This window comes from Chiloscyllium punctatum, chromosome 7, assembly GCF_047496795.1.
Source record: "Chiloscyllium punctatum isolate Juve2018m chromosome 7, sChiPun1.3, whole genome shotgun sequence".
Lineage (NCBI taxonomy): Eukaryota > Metazoa > Chordata > Chondrichthyes > Orectolobiformes > Hemiscylliidae > Chiloscyllium > Chiloscyllium punctatum.
Genome location: NC_092745.1, coordinates 83,655,265 through 83,681,727, shown reverse-complemented (window position 1 = coordinate 83,681,727; position 26,463 = coordinate 83,655,265). Strand labels below are relative to the sequence as shown.

General features: G+C 41.5%; 1 protein-coding gene across 1 annotated transcript in view; it reads right to left on the bottom strand.

Annotated features, from left to right (window-relative positions):
• Positions 1-10,604, bottom strand: part of LOC140479881 (uncharacterized) — a 38,475-nt gene extending 27,871 nt beyond the window's left edge. Inside the window, exons 1-2 of the mRNA XM_072574228.1 lie at positions 10,430-10,604; positions 242-1,333 (exon numbers count right to left, since the gene is read on the bottom strand). Of these exons, the coding sequence (XP_072430329.1) occupies positions 242-1,121 (880 nt within the window). The 5' untranslated portion in view covers positions 1,122-1,333; positions 10,430-10,604. The remainder of the gene's footprint in view (positions 1-241; positions 1,334-10,429) is intronic.
• Between the last annotated feature and the right edge of the window lie 15,859 nt (positions 10,605-26,463).

Here is a 26,463-nt window from a genome sequence, read left to right as displayed (position 1 = left end):
AGATTACCTCATTTGTCTAAACTCAGAGAACATGGGCCTAGTCTCCTCAAATCTTCCCTGAGTGGATACTCCTGCCTGCAAAAGAGTAGTCTGGTGACCCTCCATTGCAACTCCTCTGTGGTACGTATATTGTTCCTTAGCTCAGGAGACCAAAACTGTACACAATAACTGAGAATGACAAAATACACAATCACTCATGGAACACTTTGGCTCAATGATGGAATTTTAAAAATGTTGTTACCTAGAACTCCCTCTTGCCCAGATGATTCTGAAGGATCACACTGTAATTCAGGGTCATCAATGTCAGAATTTATACGATTATGGGTTAAGGGCCTGACACATTCAGAATCTAAAAGTGGCCCTAAATTCGATCCATTTTGGTCATGATTTGCTAGCTTGGCTGACCCAACGCAGTACTCTCCAGTTGACATATCCGATGGTTTCATGGTATTCTCTATCAATCTTCCAGTTAAGCAAGACCCTCTGGATATAGGATGGGGGGAGTGGTGTAGTTCTGCAATGTGAACTTTGCCGTTATTATAATGAGACATTAATGATGAACCAGAGCACTGATCATCAACTGATGTCCGTTTTCTGTAGCCGTTTGATACACTGCATGTCTCATTTGGAGATATATTGTGTCCACCTGATTGTCCTACAACTAAGGAGCTATTACCCAAGTGGTATTTTTTCAATTCTCGACTTTGATTTCTGTTTTCAGCTTTAATTACACATTGGTCATTAAAATCTGAGGTCTCTTCTTTTTCAGTTTTTATATGGAGGATATCTGGTTTCTTGCCAACTTCTGTTTCACTCATTGTGCCATCAACACCTAATTTCCCTTTGTCACTATCAAGCATTCCAGTTTCTCTCCACGACTGGTGTGTTGAAGGAAACTGAGAAACTGATGCCCCATTTCGGACTGTTTTATTGTCAGCAGGAAGAAAAGGCTTACAAGAGCCATCAAATGAATTAGTTTCTTTTGTTAAATCACCATCAGTAGTCTTAATTCTATGTGGCTTTCTTATTTGAACAGCTGACACTAACACATCTTCGAACTGCTTGGATTTCAAAGGCAACTGGGCTCTGGATTTATCTTGATCACAAGGTAGTTGACACATGCCTCCAGTCCACCAATGGTAGGAATGACCAGCTTCACATGCCCATAAAATAGCCAGGATTCCATTTTGGTGTTCTTCAACAATCTCCCTCCAGGTTGGAGTAAATGAGCATTGGTTACCATGACAATGCGACCAAATCACCAGCAGTTCAAGGTGTTCCCTTGTTAAGTGAAACACTGAATTGGAATAGTTGTCTTTGGGGAATGTGTAATCTTAAAAAATAAGGAAAAATTGTTTAGAATTTCACAAAAAATGCAAATGCTTTTCTTAATGTTTCAAACACATATAATTCAATTCACCTTTGGGTTTGACTTCCATATTTCCAATGTCAAACTCTTTCCTGAATTGCCTGTAACAAATAACAAATTACAATGCAAATTTGCTGGTCTCAACCAAATTTTAAATGAAAAAAAAACTAGTTTTCTGCTGAGAAAAAGAAAAAAACTGTCATAAAAACTGCCTGCTTCCATTTATGAAACATTGCCCACCTCGATCAATACTAAAAGGACAGAATGAACTTTAGTTCATCCATATTCTGAGTGGTAAGTACCACTCACCCCCATACTTGATGCTAATCTAAACTAGCTTCCAGTTTTCCTTTGCGATAGAATTTGAAACTCTTAATTTGGGTTTAAATGCATTTATCATCTTGTCGTTCCCTATGTGTAACTTCATCAAACATTTGAAACTCGTAAGAATTCTTATTTCCTCCATGCTGCGTTTGTGCATCCCAACAGCTGCATACTCAGCATCTAGACCCCAAGCCTTAGGTGCTTTGACTTGACCTCATTACGTCCTTAAAATTCATTGATTTGGTCAAATATTTAGTTACTCTTCCTAACATGGCCTGCTTCAGCTTGATGTTAACTTTTGTCCGATAACTGTACACTTCCAGGAAGCACCTTAGTCCATATTTCAACACCAAAGGCACTACATAAATGCAAACTATTATTGTTGATACAGCCAAATCATCAGAATTCAGATTGCCTGAGGAATTGTCTTTAACATCACAAGCTATTTTCAGAGATCCTGTTGTTCAAATAGAAAACTAGATTGCAACTCTGATAATTGGAGGCAGATGTGTGAGCTTCCACATACCACCAGGGAATACGAATGCAGTCATCTTCCCTCTCCCATCCTGTAAGAAACAGACTCAACATTAAGGGTGTACTTTCAAAGAATCAGTCAACCATTAGAAAACCAACAGATTATCTCTATACCATTTGCCATTATATAAACCAAATAAAATCTTGATTACTAGTGACTCAAATATAGGTATTGGATTCTTCCATTACAGTAAATAATTATTTTGCTTTGAAAAATATATTTCTCCCTCTGAACTCCGTTGTTTAAACACCTAACTAGTCTGATATATACTTCAGGTCCAAGTTCCACTGTAAGCATTTAAATATTTATAACACGGAATACAAAATTCGTGACTGCCAGTAGGGAATGAAGTTATACACTTCCAAGTCTCCATTGAGGACAAACATTGAAAAAACTTATCTTTGAAATAAGTTATTTCTAAGTATGCAATTCTCCATTTAACTTCTAATTTGCATGTTCATATTTGTTTGAATATGTTGAATATATTACTGTTGTTGAAAGAGAAATTTCATTCTCAAAGTTTCTGTTAACATTTCGCTTTTATTCTGATTAGAATACTTATTATGCAGTTGCAATTAGCATGGTCAGTTGAAGAACTATCTTGTTTGACAAAACAAGTTGCTTTAGAGATATATCCAAGAACCCTGCAAGAGGCTAGAGAAGAAATTGCAGGGGGGCTGGCTGATATTTTTGCATCATTCTTAGCCATGGGTGAGGTCCTGGAACACTGGAGGGTAGCGAATGTTGTGCCCTTATTCAAGAAGGGCTGCAAAGAAAGACCTGAGAACTATAGATCAGTAAGCTTAACATCTATGGTATGTAGGTTACTTGAGAAGATTCAAAGGGTTAAGATATATATACATTTGAAAAGCCAGGGTTTGATTCAGAGTAGTTAACATGGCTTTGTGCATAGGAGATCATGCCTCACAGACTTGTTAGAATTCTTTGATGAAGTGACCAGGAAGGTTGACGAGGTCAGGGCTGTAGACATGATCTATATGGATGTCAGTAAGGGCTTTGCTAAGGTTCCACATGGTAGGCTGCTCTGGATGATTAGATCACATAGAATCCAGGTAGAGCTGGAAAACTGGATACAGTTGACTTGACGGCAGGAAGCAGAGGGTAATAGTGGAAGGATGCTTGTCAGACTGGAGGCCTGTGACTAGTGGTGTGCCTCAGGGGTCAGAGCTGGGCTCATTGCAGCTTGTTAGGAGAAAGTGAGGACTGCAGATGCTAGAGATCAGAGCTGAAAATGTGTTGCTGGAAAAGCGCAGCAGGTCAGGCAGCATCAAAGGAGCAGGAGAATCGACGTTTCGGGCATGAGCCCTTCTTCAGGAAAACAGTTTCCTGAAGAAGGGCCCATGCCTGAAACGTTGATTCTCCTGCTCCTTGGATGCTGCCTGACCTGCTGTGCTTTTCCAGCAACACATTTTCAGCTCATTGCAGTTTGTTATCTATATCAATGATTTGGATGAGAATGTACATGGCATGATTAGGATGTTTGCAGATGACACTAAAATGGGCAGTTTCGTGGAAAGTGAAGAAGATTAGCAAAAACTGCAGCAGGGACCTTGATCAACTGGGAAAGTGGGCTGGAAAATGGCAAATAGAGCTTAATATATATGAGTGTGAGGTCTTTTATTTTGGAAAGTCAAATCAAGGTAAGGGTTTCATGATGAATGGCAGAGCCTTACAGAGTGTAGTGGAATAGAGGGAACTTGGAGTCCAGGAGCATAGTTCTCTGAAAGTGGAGTCAGAAGTAGACAGGGCAGTGAAGAAGGCTTTTGACATGCTGGCCTTTATCAGTCAAGGCCATGAGTATAGAAGTTAGGAAGTTATGTTGCAGTTGTACAGGATGTTGGTGAGGCTGCACTTGTGAGTATAGTGTTCAGTTTTGGTTACCTTGCCAGAGAAAGTATGTTATTAAATTGAAAAGAGTGCAAAAGAAATTTGCAAGAATGTTGCCAGAACTCAAGAGTCTGAGTTATAGGGAGAGGTTGGATAAGCTAGGACTCTTATCTTTAGAGCGCAGACTTATGGGCATCTTATAGAAGTGTATTAGATCATGACCGGCATGGATAGGAGAATGCACTGAGTCTCTTTCCCAGGGTTGGAGAATCGAGGACATCTGTTTAAGGTTAGAGGAGAAAAAATAAAAGGGAACCTGAGGGGCAATATTGTTGCAAAGGGGGTGGTACCCATATGGAATGAGCTGCCAGTGGAAGTGATTGAGACAGGTACATTCACATTTAAAAGGCATTTAGACAAATACATGGATAGGAAAAATTAAGAAGGATATGGGCCAAGTGCAGGGAAATGGAGTTAGCGTGCATGGACATTTTGGTCAGCATGGACCAGTGAGAAAGTCTGTAGCCGTAAATGTGACACATTTGCTACACAGGTGGGAAAATACTTGTTCCGAGGAATTTGGGACATCTGTGTAAATCTTGGATCGGTGTAAATAAGGTGATAACATTTGTTCACTTGCGGAATGTGTGGCAGTACTTCCTTCTCACGCCAGAGGCGCATATTTCACAATAGGATGTAGAATAACTAAATTGTTGGATAATATCAAAGACTCTTAACAAAACTCATACTCTTTAGGAAAAGAACTTGTAATTTAATAAACTGAGTGGAATATGCAAGTAATATAACAATCCTGATACATTTTCATGTATATCACAGTGAGCCGATTTGAATTTATGAAGCTCAGTTCTCTCATCTTGACTGTGCTGGAATGTGAATGTCTCATTAGCTTTACATGCAAGGAAAAAACTGACAATAAGGAAGTTGGAAGATATTAATGCGTAAGTGAGAGAGAAAAAAACATTCTTCTGTAAATTACATTCGCTGAATGAAGGGGTCGAGGGAGAGAGAGAGCGCGAGTGAGAGAGAGAACGAAAATGGAAGCTGGTGGAAAATAAACCCTTTATGGTCTGATTTGAGTAAACACTGGGGTGTCACGGATTGAAAGTTTGTGTGTTGTTCCCAGGAGCTCGAGATCCAGGAATGTTGTGAATTTAATTTGCATTCTGGAAATCTGAGATGATTTTAAAAGAAACAGCCATTTTGTAGGTCAATGATACTGAACATGTCAGCTGAGCAAGATTACCTCATGACTTTTTCATTAGTCTCTTGTTATGACGCACTAGCCAAAGCAAATTGGCCATTTGGGCCTGGCTGGATTAAGATTTCCCACTCTGATGTGCATGTAACCTAATGAGTCAAGCATACACAGATCTGTCAATAAGTTTCTCTTTCTCTGTGAACGTTTGCCATTTTATTGCTGCTTATCTGATTAAGGACATGTGGCATTTTTGTAAATTTAATATCAAATTCTGGATAAATACAGCTTGTTTGCAGCAATAAGGGGAGAAGCCTGAGAATGCTCTTCGGGGTAAGAGCTGGCGCCACTACTCTGTTAATGGTTTTAGAATCTTAGCTCAAGCCTGGCTTGTAGGAATCTATATTATGGTGTAACATTGATGCCATTGGTAAATAAAGGCAATACTTTGAACTAAATTGTAAGAGTTTTCTATTCCAGACTACCAGAGTACAATCTCTGGGATGAACCAAGAAAGGCTACAGGTTGAGTCCATCAGGGACTCCCCGAGCCATCTTGAACCGGTTCTTTAACACCAATTTGGACCAAAGGGCCTGTCTCTGTGCTGTACGACTCTTTGACTCTATGTGCTTGGCTCTTATAAGCCGTTTGTAATTCTCACCATGTGTCTTCTGTGTCATTGATTCAAATGAGCCCACAGTGTTGGGGGTAGTAATGGTTAGAGAATTGGTTAATGGGCAGGAATCAGCAATTGGGGATAGGGGATGCTTTTTTAGGTTGGCGACCTGTAATCAGAGGGATTCCACAAATATCAGTGCTGGCACCACAACTGTTTACAATATATTTGAATGATTTGGAGGAAGGAAGCAAGTGTACTGTAGTCAAATTTGCAGATGACACAAAAATAGAGGGAAAGGAAAGTTGCAAGAGGGATACAAACAGTTTAGAGGAATATTGATAGGATAAGTAAGCAGACAAAAAGTTGCAAATGGAGTATAATTTGGAAAAATACGAAGTTCTTCATTTTGGAAGGAAAACAAAAAAAAGGGTATTACTTAAATGGAGAAAAACTGCAAAAAGCTGCAACACAAAGGGACTTGGGGTGTTTGTGCACGAAACACAGAAAGCTAGGGAGAGAATAGGGCTCCTCAAAAATCAGCAAGGTGGCCTTTGTGCGGAGCCGCTGAAAATGGGGGAAGATACTAAACGAGTATTTTGAATCCGTATTTAGTACGGAATAGGATATGGAAGATATAGAAAATAGCGAAATAGATGGTGACACCTTGCAAAATGTCCATATTACAGAGGAAGAAGTGCTGGATGTCTTTAAATGCACAAAGGTGGATAAATCCCCAGGACCTGATCAGGTGTACTCTAGAACTCTTTGAGAAGCTCGAGAAGTGATTGCTGGGCCTCATGCTGAAATATTTGTATCATCGATAATCACAGGCGAGGTGCCGGAAGACTGGAGGTTGGCTAACGTGGTACCACTCTTTAAGAAGGGTAGTAAGGACAAGCCAGGGAACTATAGACCAATGAGCCTGACGTCGGTGGTGGGCAAGTTTTGGAGAGAATCCTGAGGGACAAGGTGTACATGTAGTTGGAAAGGCAAGGACTGATTAGGAATAGTCAACATGGCGTTGTGCGTGGGAAATCATGTCTCACAAACTTGATTGAGTTTTTTGAAGAAGTAACAAAGAGGATTGATGAGGGCAGAGCAGTAGGTGTGATCAATATGGATTTCAGTAAGGCATTCGACAAGGTTCCCCATGGGAGATTGGTTAACAAGGTTAGAGCTCACGGAATACAGGGAGAACTAACTATGTGGATACAGAACTGTCTGAAAGGTAGAAGCCAGAGGGTGGTGGTGGAGGGTTGCTTTTCAGACTGGAGGCCTGTGAACAGTGGAGTGCCACAAGGATCAGTGCTGGGTCCTCTACTTTTTGTCATTTACATAATTGATTTGGATGCAAACATAACAGGTACAGTTAGTAAGTTAGCAGATTACACCAAAATTGGAGGTGTAGTGGACAGCGAAGAAGGTTACCTCAGATTACAACAGGATCTTGACCAGATGGGCCAATGGGCTGAGAAGTGGCAGACGAAGTTTAATTCAGATAAATGCGAGGTGCTGCATTTTGGGAAAGCAAATCTTAGCAGGACATATACACTTAATGGTAAGGTCCTAGGGAGTGTTGCTGAACAAAGAGACCTTGGAGTGCAGGTTCACAGCTCCTTGAAAGTGGAGTCACAGGTAGATAGGATAGTGAAGAAGGCGGTTGGTACGCTTTCTTTTATTGGTCAGGGTATTGAGTACAGGAGTTGGGAGGTCATGTTGCGGCTGTACAGGACATTGGTTAGGCCACTGTTGGAATATTGAGTACAATTCTGGTCTTCTTCCTATCGGAAAGATGTTGTGAAACTTGAAAAGGTTCAGAAAAGATGCACAAGGATATTGCCAGGGTTGGAGGATTTGAGCTATGGGGAGAGACTGACCAGGCCGGGTCTATTTTCCCTGGAGCGTCGGAGGCTGAGGGGTGACCTTATAGAGTTTAACAAAATTATGAGAGGCATGGATAGGATAAATGGACAAAGTCTTTTCCCTGGGATGGGGGAGTCCAGAACTAGAGGGCATAGGTTTAGGGTGAGAGGGGAAAGATATAAAAGGGACCTAAGGGGCAGCTTTTTCACGCTGAGGGTCATACGTGTATGGAATGAGCTGCCAGAGGAAGTGGTGGAGGCTGGTCCATTTGCAACATTTAAAAGGCATTTGGATGGGTATATGAATAGGAAGGGTTTGGAAGGATATGGGCCAGTTGCTGGCAGATGGGACTAGATTAGATTGGGATATCTAGTCAGCATGAACGGGTTGGACTGCAGAGTGTGTTTCCATGATGTCTCTTTTACTCTAACACATATATTCAGCAGATAATCAGGAAAGCTAATGGAAAGTTAACTCTTGTTTCAAGTGGGTTGGAGTAGAAGGGATATTTTACTGCAACTGTACAAGGTGCTGGTGAGACCACATTTGGAGAAATGTGTGCTGTTTTGGTCCCCTCATTTGAGAAAAACTTATTTTATTGGAGGTAACTCGACAGGGATCACTAAGATGATCCCTGGTATTGAGGGACTGTGTTATGAGCAAAGACTAAATAGGAGGGAACTCTGCTCACTAAAGTTTAGAAGGATAGGAGGTGATCTCATTGAAACATACATGATTCTGAAGGGATTTAGGGTAAATGCTGAGAGGATGTTTCCTTTTGTGGGAGAATCTAGGACCAGTCTCAGAATAAAGGGGTATCAATTTAAGGTTGACATGAGGAAGATTTTCTTCTGTCAGAGCGTTTTGCGTCTTTGCTACTCCTTTTCACTGAGAGCCCTGGGAACAGAGTCCTTGTATATATTTCAGCTGAGAAAGATGATTAATCAATCGGGGAATCAAGGATTATAGGGAAAGGGCAGGAAATTGGACACGAGGAGCAGCATATTTCAGTTCCATTTTCTATGATGTTCTGACATTTAACAATTGTACAATAGTAATCAAGGAACTGTCCAGATCCCAATCCTCTCTCAGATAACACAATTACAATTAATTAACTGGTTATTAATTTCACTGCCTTCTGATACATTGCTGGTGAACTTCCTCTGTAGGTGTCAACGTAAAGGAATGAAGCATGACAAAAGTTTGATTACCTTGGATCTTTATGCTCTTGTAAGAGCAGAGAGTGAAGGTAATATAAATCTTTAAAATTATCACTTATTTGGACAGACTGAATCCAAGGCAGCTTTCTGCCACTAACAGTAGAGTAAGGGTCACACTGACAAAATATGAAGTGTAGGAATTTTTTGGGTAAAAGGACTTGCAATAAATTATTTTCATACAAGGTGCAATAAGAAACACTAATGAATTTCAAGGAGCAATTCGACATGTTCTTCTCAATAGAAATCAGCTACTTGAATTTAAAAGAACAGGAATATAGGGATTGAAGTAATTTACTGTTTCAATTTATGTGGTATCTGAAAGGTTCAGCAGGTAATCAAGAAAGCTAATGGAATCTTGAATCTTGTTTCAAGTGGGTTAGAATGAAGTAAAATTTGACTGCAACTATACAAATACTCAACATTTTGGCTCCGTTATGGGAATGGCAACTTTTCACGCATTAAAGATTAGGTCTCACATGAACAATTTTTGTTCCTCAGAATTGGTATTTAGTCTTTACTGATTCACACTTGGGATACCCCTACAGCTCCATCGCTTACCCTAACCTCAGGAACATTGACCACAGCCACCTCCATATATCGCAGCACCTGCCCATATTAACCCTATACACCCAAATGCTTCCCCATAGCCTCCTCCATACACCGAAATGCCTGCCCACAGCCCACTCCATACCATCCCAATGCCTACCCATAGTCTCCTCCATACCATCCCAATACCTGCCCATAGCCAGCTCCATACCATCCCAATGTCTGTCCATAGCCTGCCCATATTAACCCTATACACCCAAATGCTTCCTTACACCCTCCTCCATACACTGAAATGCCAGCCCATAGCTGCCTCCATACACCCCAATTCATGCCCATAGCCTCCTCCATACCATCCTAATGCCCACCCATAGCCTCCTCCATACCATCCTAATGCCCGCCCATAGCCTCCTTCATACCGTCCCAATGCCCGTCCATAGCCTCCTTCATACCATCCCAATGCCTACCCATAGCTTCTTCCATAGCATCCCAATGCCTCCCCATGGCTTCTTCCATAATATCCCAATCCTGGCCCATAGCCTCCTCCATACCATCCTAGTGCCCGCCCATAGCCTCCTCCATACCATCCCAATGCCCGCCCATAGCCTCCTCCATACCATCCCAATGCCCGCCCATAGCCTCCTCCATACCATCCTAATGCCCACCCATAGCCTCCTCCATACTATCCCAATCCTGGCCCATAGCCTCCTCCATACCGTCCCATTGCCTATTCCATACATGCCAAAGCCTGCCCATGGCCCTCCCCCGGTCCCGGGACGGTTGTGGCTGGGATTCCGCCCCAGGTTACCCTGGTCATGTGAGTCTCCCGCTGAGCCTTTAACCGGCGGAGACGCCAAGGGAAGCAGCTGTTGGTGTTCGCCCTGAATCTTACCGGGAACGGGAGCAGGAAGCAAGTGAACGCCGCTCGGTTCGGCAGCGGGGACACTTCTGTTGCTGCGGGCCGGATCCCGGTCCCGGTCCCGGTCCCGGTCTTGGGTAGGGCTCGGGCTCTGGCTCTGAGCAGCAGGAGCTGGATCACCGCGGAAGATGGAGGACTGCCCCGTCGGCTACAGTGTCTGCTCTCGGCCAAACTGCAGCACTCAAACCAAACGCAACTTTCGAAATGTTCCTCCCAACTACAGATGGAAGAGGATCTGAAACCTTCGCCTGTCAGTGACCAACTCGTTTCATTATTAAAATAAATAAATACAACTCTGTCCATGTAAGAGTCCATTCCTTTATTTTTCTCCTAGATGCTGCCCAAATTGTTAAGTGTTTCCATTCTTTACGAAGGCGTTTGAATGGATGCAGTATGACTAAGATGAGGAGATCAAAGGCTAAATTTGCAGAAAGACAGGTAGCCAAGTATGTTGTAAAAATAACATAACAAGGAGACAGACCAGCATTGGTACGTCGTGAGTGGGCAAATGTGAAATTCTTCACTTTGGCAGGAAAAGTTCTTCAAAATGGTGAATGATTGCTAAATTTCAGGGTGTATTCATTGTCCTGGTGCTTGAGCAACAAAAAACATTGCAGTTATAAGGAATGAATTAAAATAAACTAATAGATGTATTCTTGTATTTGTGAGAAATTGAACATGAAAGTAAGGATAAAAAGTAAAAGAACCGCTGATGCTCAAAATCAGAAACAAAAATAAGAATTGCTGGAAAAGCTATTTTCTGAGGAAGGGTCGCTGCTCCTGAAACATTAACTCTGATTTCCCTCCACAGATGCTCCAGAGAGAAAGCGGAATTAATGTTTCAGTTGTAGTGACCCTTCCTCAGAACAGAGCTTTTGCAGCAATTTCTGTTTTTGTTTCTGAGTAAGGATATTATGTGTCAGTTACATGGGACAATAATGATATCAAATCTGCAAAACTGTGTGCAGTTTTGGTCTCCCTATTTAAGGAAGGATGTGAATACATTGGAGGTGTTCAGACAAGGTTTACGAGATTGACACCTGGAATGAATGTCTTGTTTTATGTGAAAAGTTTGAATAGGCTGAACTTGTTTCCACCAGAGGTAGAAAGATGTGGGTGATTGGTTGAAGTTCATAACTTCCTTAATTGTTTTGACAAGATGGACATAAAAGAATGTTCACTCTTTGCAGCAAACCCAGAAATAGGGAATACTGTTTTAAATTTAAGGGTTGTCCCTTTTTGGTAGAAATAAGGAGAAATATTTTATCTCTGATGGATCTCTCTGCTTCAGGAGACAATGAAGGCATCCATTTTTCTAAGGTAAGATACATAGATTCTTGTCAGTCAAGGAAATCAAAAGTTATGAGGGATGGATGGGAATTTGGAATTCAGAGCAAAAGCATATCAGCCATGAACTTATTGATTGGCGGAGCAGGCTTAATGGAGTGGCCTTCTTCTGCTCCTATTTTATATATTCAAATTTCAATTTTTCAATAGATTGGAAAAGTTGGGATTATGTTCCTTGGTGAAGAATAAATTGAGGAGAGATTCGATTGAGGTGTTGAAAATCATGAAGGTCATAGAGTCATCGAGCACGAAACAAACGCTTCACTCCAACTAGTCCACGCCAACCAAGTTCCCAAACTAAACTAGACCCATTTTGGCCCATATCCTTCCAAACCTTTCTTATTCAGAAATTATACAAATATCTTTTACATGTTGTAACTGTACCTGCGTACACCACTTCCTCTGATAGTTCATTGCATACATGAACCACTCTCGGTGTAAGAAAGTTACCGGTCATTGGCCCTTCTTCCAACTTTCACCTCTCACTGAATCTTTAGTTGTGAAAGAGTAAATAGGGAGAAGCTGTTTGCATAAGTTGAAGAATCAAGAGCCAGAGAACTCAAATTTTAGTGACTGTTAAAAGAAATAACAATGACATGAGGAAAATCTGTTTTATGCTGTGATTGGTTAGAACCTAAAATATAAAAACAGAGATCATAGTGGAGACAGATTCAAATATGTCTTTCAGAAGAGAACTGGACTATTACTTGAAGAGGAAAGATTTGAAGATCAGTGGGGAGAAGGTAGTGAAGTGGTACAAGGTGAGTTGCTCTTGCAGACAGCTCATACAGGCCAAATGGACTCATTTTGCACTGTAACAATCCTATGATTTTAAAAAAAAATTTACTTCAAGTAAACAAGGACATGCATGGGACCATATTTTGCAATCAGCAATAAACTCTTAATTTACACTTGTACATGTACATTGAACTTCTACAAGTTTAAACTGCAAATTGCTGCCAGCCAATTATCCAAAAGCCATAGCAATCTTTACAGAGGATTGTGGAATAATTAATGAACAATAATAGAACCTGAACCAGTAAGTATCAGTTAGAACAGAAATCTCATTTTAAGTCAGGTACAGAAAGTGAAATAAAGAAGGAAAGAAAAATTGAAAAGAGAGAGAGAGACAAAAGAAAGAAGCACAATAAGAAAATAATAATTAAAATCTTAAGTAATGATTCCCCTTAGAATTACCTAAAATATACAACACCAATCAATGTGGTGTTGATGTTTCACTTGAGTTTCTTCCCACTTTTAGCCCCTAACTCTATGAGCATAAGTGTCTAATACATCCATAATATTTGCTTTGATGTGACATCGAGTTCCATGTTCTCGCCATTGGGTAAAGAAACTTCTTCTGAAATCCCTATTTGATTTCTTGTTGACTATCTTCTAAATGACCTCAGGTTTTGTTCTTCCCCTGATTGGAATACTCTGTATACTGTGTCAAAACCTTTTCACAGTTTTAAAGATCTCTATGAAGACACATCTCAGCTTTACATGTCAAGAGAAAAGAGATGCCCATCTGATCATCATGTAAAGGGTAAGAGCTTGACCTGGCACCAAAAGTACCTTGAGAGTTAGGTAACTTGTTCAAAATGGGTGTTCTTTATTAGTTATGAGCATGTAAGAAGTCCTACTCTCTTATATAATCATAGGGGTTTTGCAGTTCAATGTTTGAGCAGTCAAATTATAGCATTACAAAGGTTTATTTGACAAGCAGTTGCATTCATTACATCATCCCCACACCTAACTGTCATCTTTGATCTGTTATGTCTTGATTTGGGTATTCTGTGATTATTTTGTTTAACAGGTAAGCTTTCAAACTCCTAAGTTTTATGCCAAGTCTCCCCTTGCATGTTTTTTCCCAAAACATTCTTTAGTACATTATTTTTTTAAATGTATATTATGTATCAGTTAAAATTTGATACTACATAAAGTATGATACAGATCAGATTTTTTTCCAATACAGTACATGAAGTAGCTCATAACAATATTATGATTATATTTACAATGCACATTTGAGTTTCATATCAAACATTCTCTGTTACGTACAGTCCAAATATTTCATCAAACTATGGTGGAAGGGCCTTGGACAGTGACCTTTCCATTTTGTGTCTTTGCGATAGCTGACCCGAACTTCAGTGCATGCTGTTCTTGGGAATGTGCCAGTCTGCACTACTTGGTCAATGGCTGCTTTTTGCATAGGGGAGAAAAACAGCCCTTTTCTGTCTGACCATTGAGTAAGCCAGTCTGTTCAACTTCATAGGTATAATACCACATTTCAATTTTATCTTTGGAAATCTACTTTGTTCCTTCTCCAGTGACTTCATATCCCTTTGTTAATATGGTACCTGGAACTGTACACAGTGCACCAAGTATAATCTCATCAAGGTTCTTTGAGATATGTTGAGGATTATTTCTCAACTTGTCAATTCTATCCTTCTAGAAATAAATACTAGCACCCAATTTGCTTTTGCTATGGCCTCATTAATCTGTGTCACAGATATTATTGATTTGTGAAATTGTATTTCTCAATCTCTTTGCTCCTCCACTATTGAGATTTTTATTTTCCAGTGTTATTACATGGTGTCTATTTTTCTTACAAAAATGTAATATCTCACACTTATCTATGTTGAAAATTATTTGTCAATTATAGACCCATTCTGGAAACATATTCATGCCTTCTTGTAACTTCTTGTCTTCTTTCCATCTTTGTATGTAGTATTGACTTTCCACTACAATTGGATGTCATCCAAAAATATAGAAACTATTTTACCAGAATTTTACCTGAAATGAGCTGTGTTAATTTTGGGGAGTTTTGTGGAATTTTTAAAAATGTGAACTCGTGAGTTTTCTCGTGCGACTTTGTATTGCTCACCTCATTATGTACACAGCAGTCTGTATAATGGGCATTTGTGCTATGGTGCCCTTACCAGCCATGGAAGTATTTTCCACTGCCAGGATTTCCAGCACAGTGCCAAATTTAAAGCCCAGTTATGTATCAAGTTAATTGCTGCTAACTTCCGTTTACATTGTTGGAGATATATGAAAAAGAAAAGCTCTTAAGGCTCACAGGTTGCATAGTTGATACTTCATTACAAATATGAGCTCACACCCAAAGAAGTATTACTACTTAACATCATCACCCTGTCTGTTCTACTGTCATTGTAACCGCAGCTACAAGGTTCAAGCTACACTACCCATCCTTAGCACCATACCATGTTAGAACCCTGTCTAAAGATGTACCACTCTTTCCCTCATACTCAGCATGGCTTCTCAATTGCTCAATTTGGGAGCATCACATGCTGGAAAGCTTTCAAACATTGAACATATTAACTGTTATTAAAAATGTGCAAAAGCAAAGAAATAAAACCAACAAAAAGTGCAGCTGGGAGCAAACACAGACAGCTTAGCTTGTGAGCAACAACAAACTTAAGTCAATGGATGATCACTGCAGCCAGCCCTCATCTATTGGAATCCCGTGTCAATTAAGTCCAGGCAATTAATGTCTCAAATCTGATTCATAGCATCGGTAGTTCATTTGGTTTTTGTCAATTAAATCCAGTCTGCTTGTTGTGCCTGACTGCCCACATTGCTCTCATGCTGAAGGTGATGTTCTTCTGGCTCAATGTCCTTATCTTCCAACTTGGAGGACTGCTTTCACTCTCATAGCACTTCAATGTCCATCACATCCATTATTTGACTACTGTAGTTATGCTGAGCACAACATGCTAGAATTATGTGGGGCACTATGTCTGGACTGAATGGCAAGGCACAACCCCACACCAATCCAAGTCTCGAAACCTCATCTTCAGGAGACATGTTGTCAGCTTCACAATGGCCTCAGTGGAAGAATGGGCTGTATCAATGCTGGACCTCAATTAGGGGTTTGTTTAATGGGATCATCAGCCACAGTTGCAGAAGATAACTTATGTTATGTTGCAGTAAAGAAAGAAAATGGGCTGTGACCACATCTGGAAGAGGTGAGATAAATGTCTCATACTGCACTAATGTGAGGTCCTTTAGAACATGATGCATAGACCCACACACGTTACAGGACACAGACCCATGGGCTCACCAATTCCTCTAAATCCTAAGACATTATCCCCCTTTGTACTGTACTGCTCGCTGCCCCATACATTGCTAACCACTTCATTCAGTCACAGCACTTTTGCATGCGCAGAAGCCAGGCAAAGAATATGCATGCTTGACCATGGAGGGTAAAGTATAATCTATTGCCCTACATAGGACTTGTTCATCTTACCTTCACGTGCAGCAGCAAGCTCTCAACACGTCGATCTATGGAACAGCCTGTAGGGATATAAATTTAGGCACCATGCTGGTATAGTTACAAAGGGACCAGACAGTGTTTCAAACTAACAGTCTGTTGTAAAACAAGTAACATTTATGCAAACATATATCTTTATATATAGAGTGCTGTCACCCATGTCAACAAGTGCGCTCAAAAGGTTTTTTACTTTCCTTCCCACTACATCTCAGTGTAGTTCCAGCTTGTGCAGCTGGGGTGGAGGGGATCTACCTGGAAGTAGAGTCCTTTGGCCTTGGAGGCATTATTTCTTGGGCTAGTTGCAGAGCTGTCATCCTTAGGAGCTCACCAGCTTATGCTGCAAATGTTCTAAACAAGACACTCAGAGTCTGAGCTTTGAAATTCCAGTCCTTGTCTGTGTGCAGATTGGCCAATCTGATATGGGTGTCAGAGTTGCTGGGTAGCTGGTGAATGGAACATTGTTAAAGGAATAGTTAGTGAAAGTATGGGGCTAAAATCAGTCAAGAGAGCACCATTGGGGCAGGTAAGTTCATGAGGTGAGTTCAATGAGATACAGCAAGAGATTTCACCACATCTTTTGGCAAGAAACCTTCCAATGAAACTGGACAAAACTGACCTTTAGCCAAAAGATGTAAGATTCAGCCCATGAGCCCGAATCTAAATCCCTGCAAATGGATGAATTTTCTGTGGGTTATAATTTCACCCAAGCATTCTACAATTAACTCAGAAATAATGTAAACAAAATATGTAGTCGTGCCATTGCATTATTGGTTTTATAGCTGAATCACTTTGTTTGGGATAACGCAAGTGAGAAGATTCTGAGAATATTTTAAAAGTTGAGTTTGTAATAGCTGTTGAATTAAATATTTTCTAACTAAGTTTGGCAGTTCAGCAGATTTGGCTTTGAAGTAGTTTCAATTAGACATACAGTTTGTGGTTGATTTTTATGAAGGCAAATCACATGTCTGAAACATTTGTTTACCTTCTTACAAAACACCTTTAGTAGGACTTCCAAAAGATAATATAATGGAAACAGTTCGGGAGTCATCTTGAACTATATCAGAGTGCTCAACATGCCTATGTCAAATGATTTTAGGTCAATAGTCATAAAATATTTGTTTAAACCAACTTTATAAATCTCAGTAACCTTCATAAAAGTTGCTCAAGCTTGTTCTGCACCATGTATTATCATCATGTTATTAAAGGGAAAGATATAACAGAAAATATTATGCAATCCTGCCATGTGTTGCTATCTTTTAATATAAATGTGTTCTGACTTTGTATTGATTCCTAACTTATGTTGCTAACATTCAATTTATTACATTTTATTTTGTAATAAAAGCATTAAATCTTATAGTATGAATAAATAATTCTAAAAAACATTTCCTAATCTTTCACATCAGTTTGTGATACCGTGTTCTCATAGGAAATTTGCATATTAGTAAAAACTGAAAATTGCCGTAAAATAGTTATGGTTTTGTTCAGCACAAAATTAAAGTTTCCCCAGTTGAATACATGCTTCCAAATCAACATTAGGGAATGAAAGTTCCCTATTCATCAGTATGGTTTATCCATGCTATTCTGTCTCCTGAAATTTGTGAATATCTGTAAACTATAACAGCAAATCACATAGAGGGAAATCACCTCTACAGTAAGAAAGGGAGTTTATGAAATAGGGTGATGAATTGGGAAATAAGTTACTAAATACAATTTTCAAAAATTAATTAAAAAGTATGAAGTTATAAAGAGTCAGACTGATATGTTTAGTCCATTTTTTAAAATAGAATTGCAACAAAACAATTGGAATTTAAGGAAATTTACCAAGCAGCTTAGTTAGACATTGAATCAGAAATAATGCATGAATATTATTATTTGAAACACAAAGTATTATTAAGGAAGTGGAAGCCACCTCAGATACCAAGCAATGAGGAATGAGTACTGGTCCATCGGATGGTAGTCTCATCTGAGTATCATAATGAAATTTAATGAGTGGCTCTTAAAATTATAATTTTTGGCCAGAATTACATAAATATGCGGTTATATTTTGCCAGACATACAGTAAATGTGAAGTAGTTGGAAAACCCTAATTATCAAGTAAACCTAAATCTTTAATTCAGAAGGCAGCTTTGGAAGAACCACTTAGCAGAGTCTTAATAAGTGTGTAGCACTCTCACATAAAACCAGGACTGGGAATCAATATATTTTAATGATTGTATATGCTTTCACAAGATTTCCTGAAACAATGCCTTTTGTATAAATTACTGTAAAAATATTAGCAAAAATGTTTGTTCAATTTTTTTAACAAAGTATGGATTAACAAAGTAATACAATCATATCTTACATTAAATCTTAAGTTATAAATATTGGAAAAAATCATGACTAATTGCAAAATAAAAGTTTACCTCTTCGACTTCTCACCCACAATCTCAAAGTATTCGAAAGATGGCATCAAACTTCGAAGACTATGATTAGAACTTATTGTTAAGATTATTCCAATGATTGGGTATATAAGGAAGTTTAATGATTAACTTCTCATATTTCTGGAGATATGACTTATTTTAACAAATGTGGGAGGGAATCCTTGGAGTGATATTAGGAATTTATTTCCATTGGGAGCATTTTACAAGTGGACAGAGGAAGCATTATGGAGCATTTATTTGCTCTCAGTTAGAAGAATCAGGAATTTATTTTTTTTTAACTTACATGAAAAACCAATAGCTTAGAAACTGAGAAGTACTGCTTATAGTTAGATGCATGAAACAGTTTCTCCTGGAGAAACGGAATAGTTCAGGAAAGTTAGGAAATAGGTTTACTCAGAGTAAGGATTTTATCTGAAAGCTCCAGACCATATATGTATTCCAGTAAAGCCTTGACAGTGTTACTTGAAGCTAATAAATTTTAAGGTCAAGTATGTGATTACTTTTCAAAAAGCACTACTAAATTCTCAAGAACGGGAATTGAGATAAACTGTAAAATCAAAACTAAAGATATGATAGGGAAGGAAATTCTCTCTGCTCTTTGAGTCCTGTAAAATGACGATGTTGTGATAGATGGGATTGTATTTTTGTGATTTGACATTGTTCAAATTGTGTTCTTTGTAAATAGTTTGGCTTTCCTATTTTATCTGAATTTCTTTTGCGTAATAAACTTCCATTTTATTATTAAATCCAAATCTATAGCATTGCATGTTTGTATTGCAGTGAAAGATGATTTGTTAAATAAAAATAATGATATTTTAAGCCAGAGTTCCATGTGGGATCTGACTTGTCGATTAAAAATATCAGCTGGGATTATAATACTATCTGTATCCCTTTGCAGACTCTATCTCCACATGGCAACTTGGTTTTCCACATGTACATCTCTATGAAACTATGACACTAATATCTTAGTGTCAACAGCAAATTTAGTTAGCATACATTTGGTCCCATTGTCAAAAACATTGTTACAGATTGTAAATAGCTAACAATCTGGCACTGATTCCTGTGGAACTCTAGTTACAATTTGCCAATCCAAAAGAAAAATCCATTTAACCCCACTCTCATGCCCTATTAGCTAACTAATCCTTTAGTATGATGTTCCCCTTACATCATGTGTTACTATTTTGTGCGACAATCTCTGATGTGGTATGTTATTAAATGCCTTTTTAAAATCCAAATACTTCAAATCTATCCACAATTAATGTCACCACCACATCAAAATAATCTAATAGATTAATTAACTGTTCCGGAAACTAAGGAATTTAGGAAGATTACAGCCAATGCATCAATTTCAGTGCCATCACTTCTCTTAAGATGCTAGGGCTATAGGCCACACAGTTCTGAAGACTTTTCAGCCTTTGATTTAGTAATTTTCCTAGCAGCTTTTCCATGGTAAAAGTAATTATTCTAAATTCATCCTTCTCTAACAGCTCTTGGTTTTCAATTTTATTTAAAGCCACACTTTTGGAAAGATGTAAGAAATTGGAGAGGGTGCAGAAATTGTTCATGAGAACAGTTCCATAGGTGAGGAACTTCATTTAAGTAATTAAATAGCAGAATTTGGGACTTTATTGCTTAATGAAGAGAAATTTGCAAGATATTTGATAGAGGTATTCTTGAGGAGTATGGACAGAGTTAGTAGGGAAGAACTGATCCCAAAGGTGGAAGGAGATGAAAGGACACACATTTAAGATAAATGGCAAAACAAGCAATGATGACATGAAAAAGAACATGCATGGCAATGAGGAGAAGCAGGGCAATTGCACTCGGTAAGTTAGTAACTTAGAGATTGGTTGCAAATATAATAGGCCAAAGTTCCCTTCTTCTGTACTGCAACAATTCTACAATTCTATGTAAAAATACATGCTGTTGCAGTAAGAAATTGATAACAATTACTATAATATGCATGACACAAGGTGCCCTGTTAGTTTTGTTCCTGCATGCCTCAGCTCAAAAATGATTTTTCACCAAGTTGCTTGAAGAGTGATCCAGATCCCTCTGAGGGGATGGGTGAAGGCCTCCCCCTACCCGGTGAGAACCAAGGGGTACCCACCGGCCCACAGCTCCAGGGAACTGGGAGCAGCGTCCCAGTGACAGCCCTGATGTCAGATGGAGAACGGGGCGATGCGGACCCTGGGTCTGACACGATGACACCAGAGCGGGGAAATGACTCCAGCGTGGAGCCGGACAACTACCTCAGCCCTGGGAAGGTCCAGCAGTTTGCTGTCACCACGGGGATGCACGCAGCTACCCCACTGGAGCAAGACCAGAAGAAAATGGACACTGGTAACCCCGCAAACTGTTAAAATGGGGTTTAAAATTGCCAGCATAAATGTGCGTAGCATTAAAGCGGCTACGCGATGTGTTTCAACGCTGGCCTTCCTGGCCAACGTCAAAGCCGATGTCCTGTTTCTGCAGGAGTGCGGGATACCGCACCTCAGCAGTTACAGGAGATGGTCGAGCTTGTGGACCCACGGGCCGTCAGTGTGGTCGGGGGGCAACGATAGCCGCGCCTCCGGCCTGGGTATCCTGTTGCGGGGAGGCAACTTCACCATCTCCGAGGTTAAGGAGGTGGTGGGCGGGCGCCTCCTCGTCGTGGACGTCAAATACAGAAACGCTCCCGTGAGACTAATCAACGTGTACGCCCCAGTGGGTAAGAGGGAACGGTTGGCCGTCCTGCAACAGCTTCCACTGCTGCTGGCTACGTCCAGGCCGGTCATTCTGGCCGGAGACTTCAACTGCATCATTGATGCTGATGGACGATCCGGCGGGGGGGACAGTAAACCGGACGCTACGTCCAGGGCCCTGATGGAAACGGTCAAAGACGCCAAGCTGCACGACGTCTTCAGCGCCCCTGCAGATGGAGCGCAGCGTAGATACACCTGGTCACGGGCAGACGGGTCTATCCGCTCAAGGATAGATTACCTGTTTGTGTCCCGAACGCTCTCGGTCAGATCCACCGACGTCAAGCCGGTGTTCTTCTCTGACCACTGCCTCCTGCTGGCCGACTGTCACCTACAGGACGAACAGCGGGTGGGCAAGGGAACGTGGAAACTGAACACTAAGCTGTTGACCCCGGGAAACATCGAAGAGCTCAAGAGGGATTATGCAGGTTGGAGAACCGTGAAGCCCCTCTTTGAGTCTCCAGCGGACTGGTGGGAAACGGTAAAAGGGAACATCAAGAGGTTCTTTATCCTCAAAGGTGTCCAGGAGGCGAGAGAGAGGCGGGGAAAACTGTCCCAGCTCCAGGAAAGTATGCAGAACCTGCTCCTGCTGCAGACGATGGGGGTGGATGTCACGGAGGACCTCAAGGAGGTGAAGGGCCAGCAAGCCTCGCTCTTTGCCTCGGAGGCCTCCAGGATAATCTTCCGGTCCAGGGTCCGCTCGGTGGAGCAGGACGAGACGTGCTCACGTTTCTTCTTCCAGAAGGTGCACAAAGAGAGCTCCGTGCTCAGCAGCCTGAAGAAAGAAGATGGCTCGGTAACGTCATCTCAGGCTGACGTCATGAGGATCAGCAAATCCTTCTACGCCAGCCTGTATGACTCGAAGCCGACCGACAGCGCGGCCTCCCAGTCGTTCCTGTCCTCTATCACGGAGGTCCTAGATGACGGAACACGAGAGAGGCTGGACCAGCCGCTATCTCTGGATGAACTGACCAAGGCCCTCGAGTCCTTTGAAAAGAATAAAACTCCCGGAAGCGACGGCTTACCGGTCGAGGTTTATTCCGCTCTTTGGGACTTGATCGGCCAGGACCGGCTGGAGGTGTATGTCAGTATGCTTCGGGCAGGTACCATGAGTGAATCCATGAGGAAAGGCATCATCACCCTCGTCTACAAGTGGAAGGGGGAGAGGGAGGAAATTAGAAATTGGAGACCGATCTCACTGTTAAATGCAGACTACAAAATCCTGTCAAAGGTCATCGCCAACCGGGTCAGGTCTGCTCTGGGATCGGTGATCCACCCGGACCAAACCTGTGCTGTACCGGGCAGGAAGATCTCTGAGAGTCTCGCACTCCTCAGGGATACGATCGCCTACGTGCAGGACAGGGGGGTGGACACATGCCTCATCAGCCTTGACCAGGAGAAAGCCTTTGACAGGATATCGCATACATATATGAGGGATGTCCTCTCCAAAATGGGCTTTGGGGAGGGAATCGGAAATTGGATCAGACTGCTCTACACCAACATTGTCAGTGCAGTCTCAATCAATGGGTGGGAATCAGATAGCTTCCCTGTAAGATCTGGAGTCAGGCAGGGATGCCCCCTCTCACCCGCCTTGTTTGTGTGTTGCATAGAGCCATTTGCCGAATCCATCAGGAAGGATGCGAGCCTGAGAGGGGTGACTATTCCTGGCAGCGGGGGCCTGCAGGTTAAGGCCTCCCTGTACATGGATGACGTCGCTGTTTTCTGCTCGGATCCGCTGTCCGTGCACAGACTCGTGTGCATCTGCGACCAGTTCGAACGGGCCTCGGGGGCCAAGGTAAACCGAGGCAAGAGCGAGGCCATGCTCTTCGGGAACTGGGCCGACCAATCCTCTATCCCCTTCACCGTCAGGACTGACCACCTGAAGGTGCTGGGTATTTGGTTCGGGGGGGCTGGGGCGTGCGCCAAGACCTGGGAGGAGCGGATCAGGAAGATGAGACAGAAACTAGGCAGATGGGGGCAACGGTCGCTCTCCATCGCGGGAAAAAACCTGGTCATCAGGTGTGAGGTCCTCTCAGTATTGCTATATGTGGCACAGGTCTGGCCTATCCCCAGGACCTGTGCCGCCGCAGTCACCCGGGCCATCTTCCAATTCATTTGGAGATCAAAGATGGACCGGGTCCGAAGAGACTCAATGTACAAAGACCGGTGCAATGGGGGAAAAAACACGCCCAATGCCACCCTCACCCTGATGGCCACCTTTGTGTGTGGCTGCATCAAGCTGTGCGTGGATCCCCGGTACGCAAACACCAAGTGTCACTACGTACTGAGGTTCTACCTGTCCCCGGTGTTGCGAAGGATGGGCCTGGCCTCGCTGCCGCGGAACGCTCCGAGTAGTTGGACCGTTCCGTATCACCTGTCCGTCGTGGAGAAATTTATGAGGAAAAACACCTTTGACCACAAGTCCATCAGGAAGTGGTCAGCACGTAGCGTCCTTGAGACCCTTCGGGAAAAGGAGAGGGCGGATCCTGTCGAGCGGTTCCCTGAGCAGACTGTCAAAGCCATTTGGCAGAATGCCTCATCGCCAGAACTTTCCAACAAGCACCAAGACGTGGCTTGGTTGGTGGTGAGAAGGGCTCTGCCTGTGAGATCCTTTATGCACGCCCGGACTCTCTGCCGCACCGCACGCTGCCCTCGAAGTGGCTGCGGGGGGGACGAGACTGTCACACACCTCCTTCTGGAATGTGCCTATGCAGAGGAAGTCTGGAGAGGAATGCAGTGGTGCTTGTCGAGGTTCGTCCCGAGCAGCGCCGTGACGCGGGACTCCGTGCTCTACGGCCTGTTCCCCGGGACTCACACCGAGACGAACATTAACTGTGCCTGGAGGATCATCAACTCGGTGAAGGACGCTCTCTGGGCGGTCCGAAACCTGTTGATCTTCCAGCTGAAGGAGTTGACCCCGACCGAGTGTTGCAGACTGGCACATTCCAAGGTCCAAGACTACGTGTTGAGGGACGCGCTGAAGCTTGGGGCAGCTGCCGCCAAGGCGCGGTGGGGAAAGACCACCGTGTAAGATCGGCCTGCCTAAAGAAGAACAGGGGGCCCATACAGATGTTTTTTTGGGCTCTGCTGATGCCTCAGCCAAATATATGTACAAGATTGAAAAATGCACAGGATTGTAAATGACATTGATAAATTCGAATCTGTGTTTGGAAATGTGGACATATGTATGGCATGATCAAATGTACAGACCATCAAATCTTTTTATGAATAAAGTATATTTTTGAAATAAAAAAAAAGATCCATTGCAAAGACATTAGAACATCTGCAACATTGTGAATAATAGGACAAATAGTATATTTCTTATGTAGTGAGATTAAAGGGTTAAGAGGACTGGGGGATTGTCAATTACTGTCGGAAAATATGTCTTCAACTTTTAAATTAAAATATAAAATAGTTTGCTTTGGAAAAGAAATTGGTACAATAGCAACAGTATTGCACTGTCAAGGAGTAAGAAGCTTGCTAGTGTCATTCAGTCTTGAGCATTTTCAGGGAAAAAAAGGACTTCCAGTTTGTGGAATAAGTCGTCAATTTTTGAACACAGCAAGGGAAAACTTGATTTGTCGGAAGCTTACTTTGTCCTGCTTTGTGACTCCTCTCAGCAAGTGTATGAGCTGAAAACCCTCAACAAAATGCATCTTTTCTACTTGGGAAGAATTCCTGAAGAGAATTTTCTTGGAAACTACTACATCATCTCCATTAAAGGGAATTGAGCCAGCTGCAAATGTTCTAGTGAGACACAAAACACCATTTTGGATAATTTGTAACTTTTCCTTTTTTACAAGCTTAACCCTGTACTTCAAAGTTAGCACTCAGAAAAGTCTTTTTGTTTTCCCTCAGACTTTGTTTTGGTTTCTTAGGAGGTTTACATTTATTCACTCAAGTGATGTGAATGTTGCTGGCTTGACCAGCATTTATTGCCTATCTTAATTGTCCTGGAGAAAGTGTCGGTGAGCTATCTTGTAGAACCACTTTATTCCTTGAGGTATAGGATTTCTCACAGTACATTTAGGAAGGTAGTTTCAGGATCCTAATTCAGCAACAGTGAAGGAATTACAATATTGTTCTAAGTCAGCATGATTTGTGGCTTGGAGGGAAATTTGCAAATGGTGGTGTGCCTGTGCCTCTACTGTCCTTGTCCTTCTCAGTGGCAGAAGTCGTGAGTTTGAAAGGACCTGTCAGAAGAACCTTGTTAATTTACTGCAGTGCATCTTGTAGATGGCACACTGCTGCCGCTGTGCTTTGGTGGTGAAAATAGTGCATGGAATTCCAATCAAGCAGGTTTCTTTGTCGTGGATGGTGCCAAGTTTCTTCAGTACAGTTGGAGCTGCACTATCCTGCAAATGAAGACACTCCTGACTTGTATTTTGTAGATGGTGGCAAGACGAGAGTGAATTATTTTGTCACAGAATTCTGAGCCTCTGAACTGCTCTTGTAGCCAGAATATTTTTAAATCCAATTCAGTTTCTGGCCAATAGTAAGATCTGGGGTACTAACAGTGTGAGATTCAGTGATGGTAATGCCATTGAACATCAAGGGCTAATGGTTAAATTCTCTCTTGTTTGAAATGGTCATCACCTGGCACTTGTGTGACTCCACATTTATAGGCTTTTATCAGCTCAAGCCTGTTGTCCAGGTCTTGCTGCATTCGGAGTTGGTACCTTCAGTATCTGAGGGGACATAAATGGTGTTAAACACTGTGCAATCATCAGTGATCATCCCCACTTCCAACCTTATAGCAGAAGGAAAGGTGTATATATGTATAAATTATATGTTTGTCATACAAACTGTTTCTGATTAAATATTGCATTATTGTTTAGGTTTATATTTTTGGAAGAAATCTGTTATTTGTTATTGACTAAAAAATCCTGGCCTGATTTGTTCATAATATTGAATCTGATACATTTCTGATCCTCATACTTAGATAATTGGCCATATCAACAGCCTGGTTAACTTTAATTCTTGTTGTAACTGAAGAAACTCGGAAAGAAAGAGTGCCCCTCCAACCTCAGTCTTAATGTCCGATTAACTCAAAAGTTTATCTGTATGATGGTTTTTGTTCAAAATACCATAATATTACTTTCAATGCTGGAGCTAAACTTTGAACAGGGGTCCTGTCAGTTATTAACCACAGAAGCAGTATTCATTTTTTTTTGTGGAATGAAAACATCTAATGTTTCTAGCTTG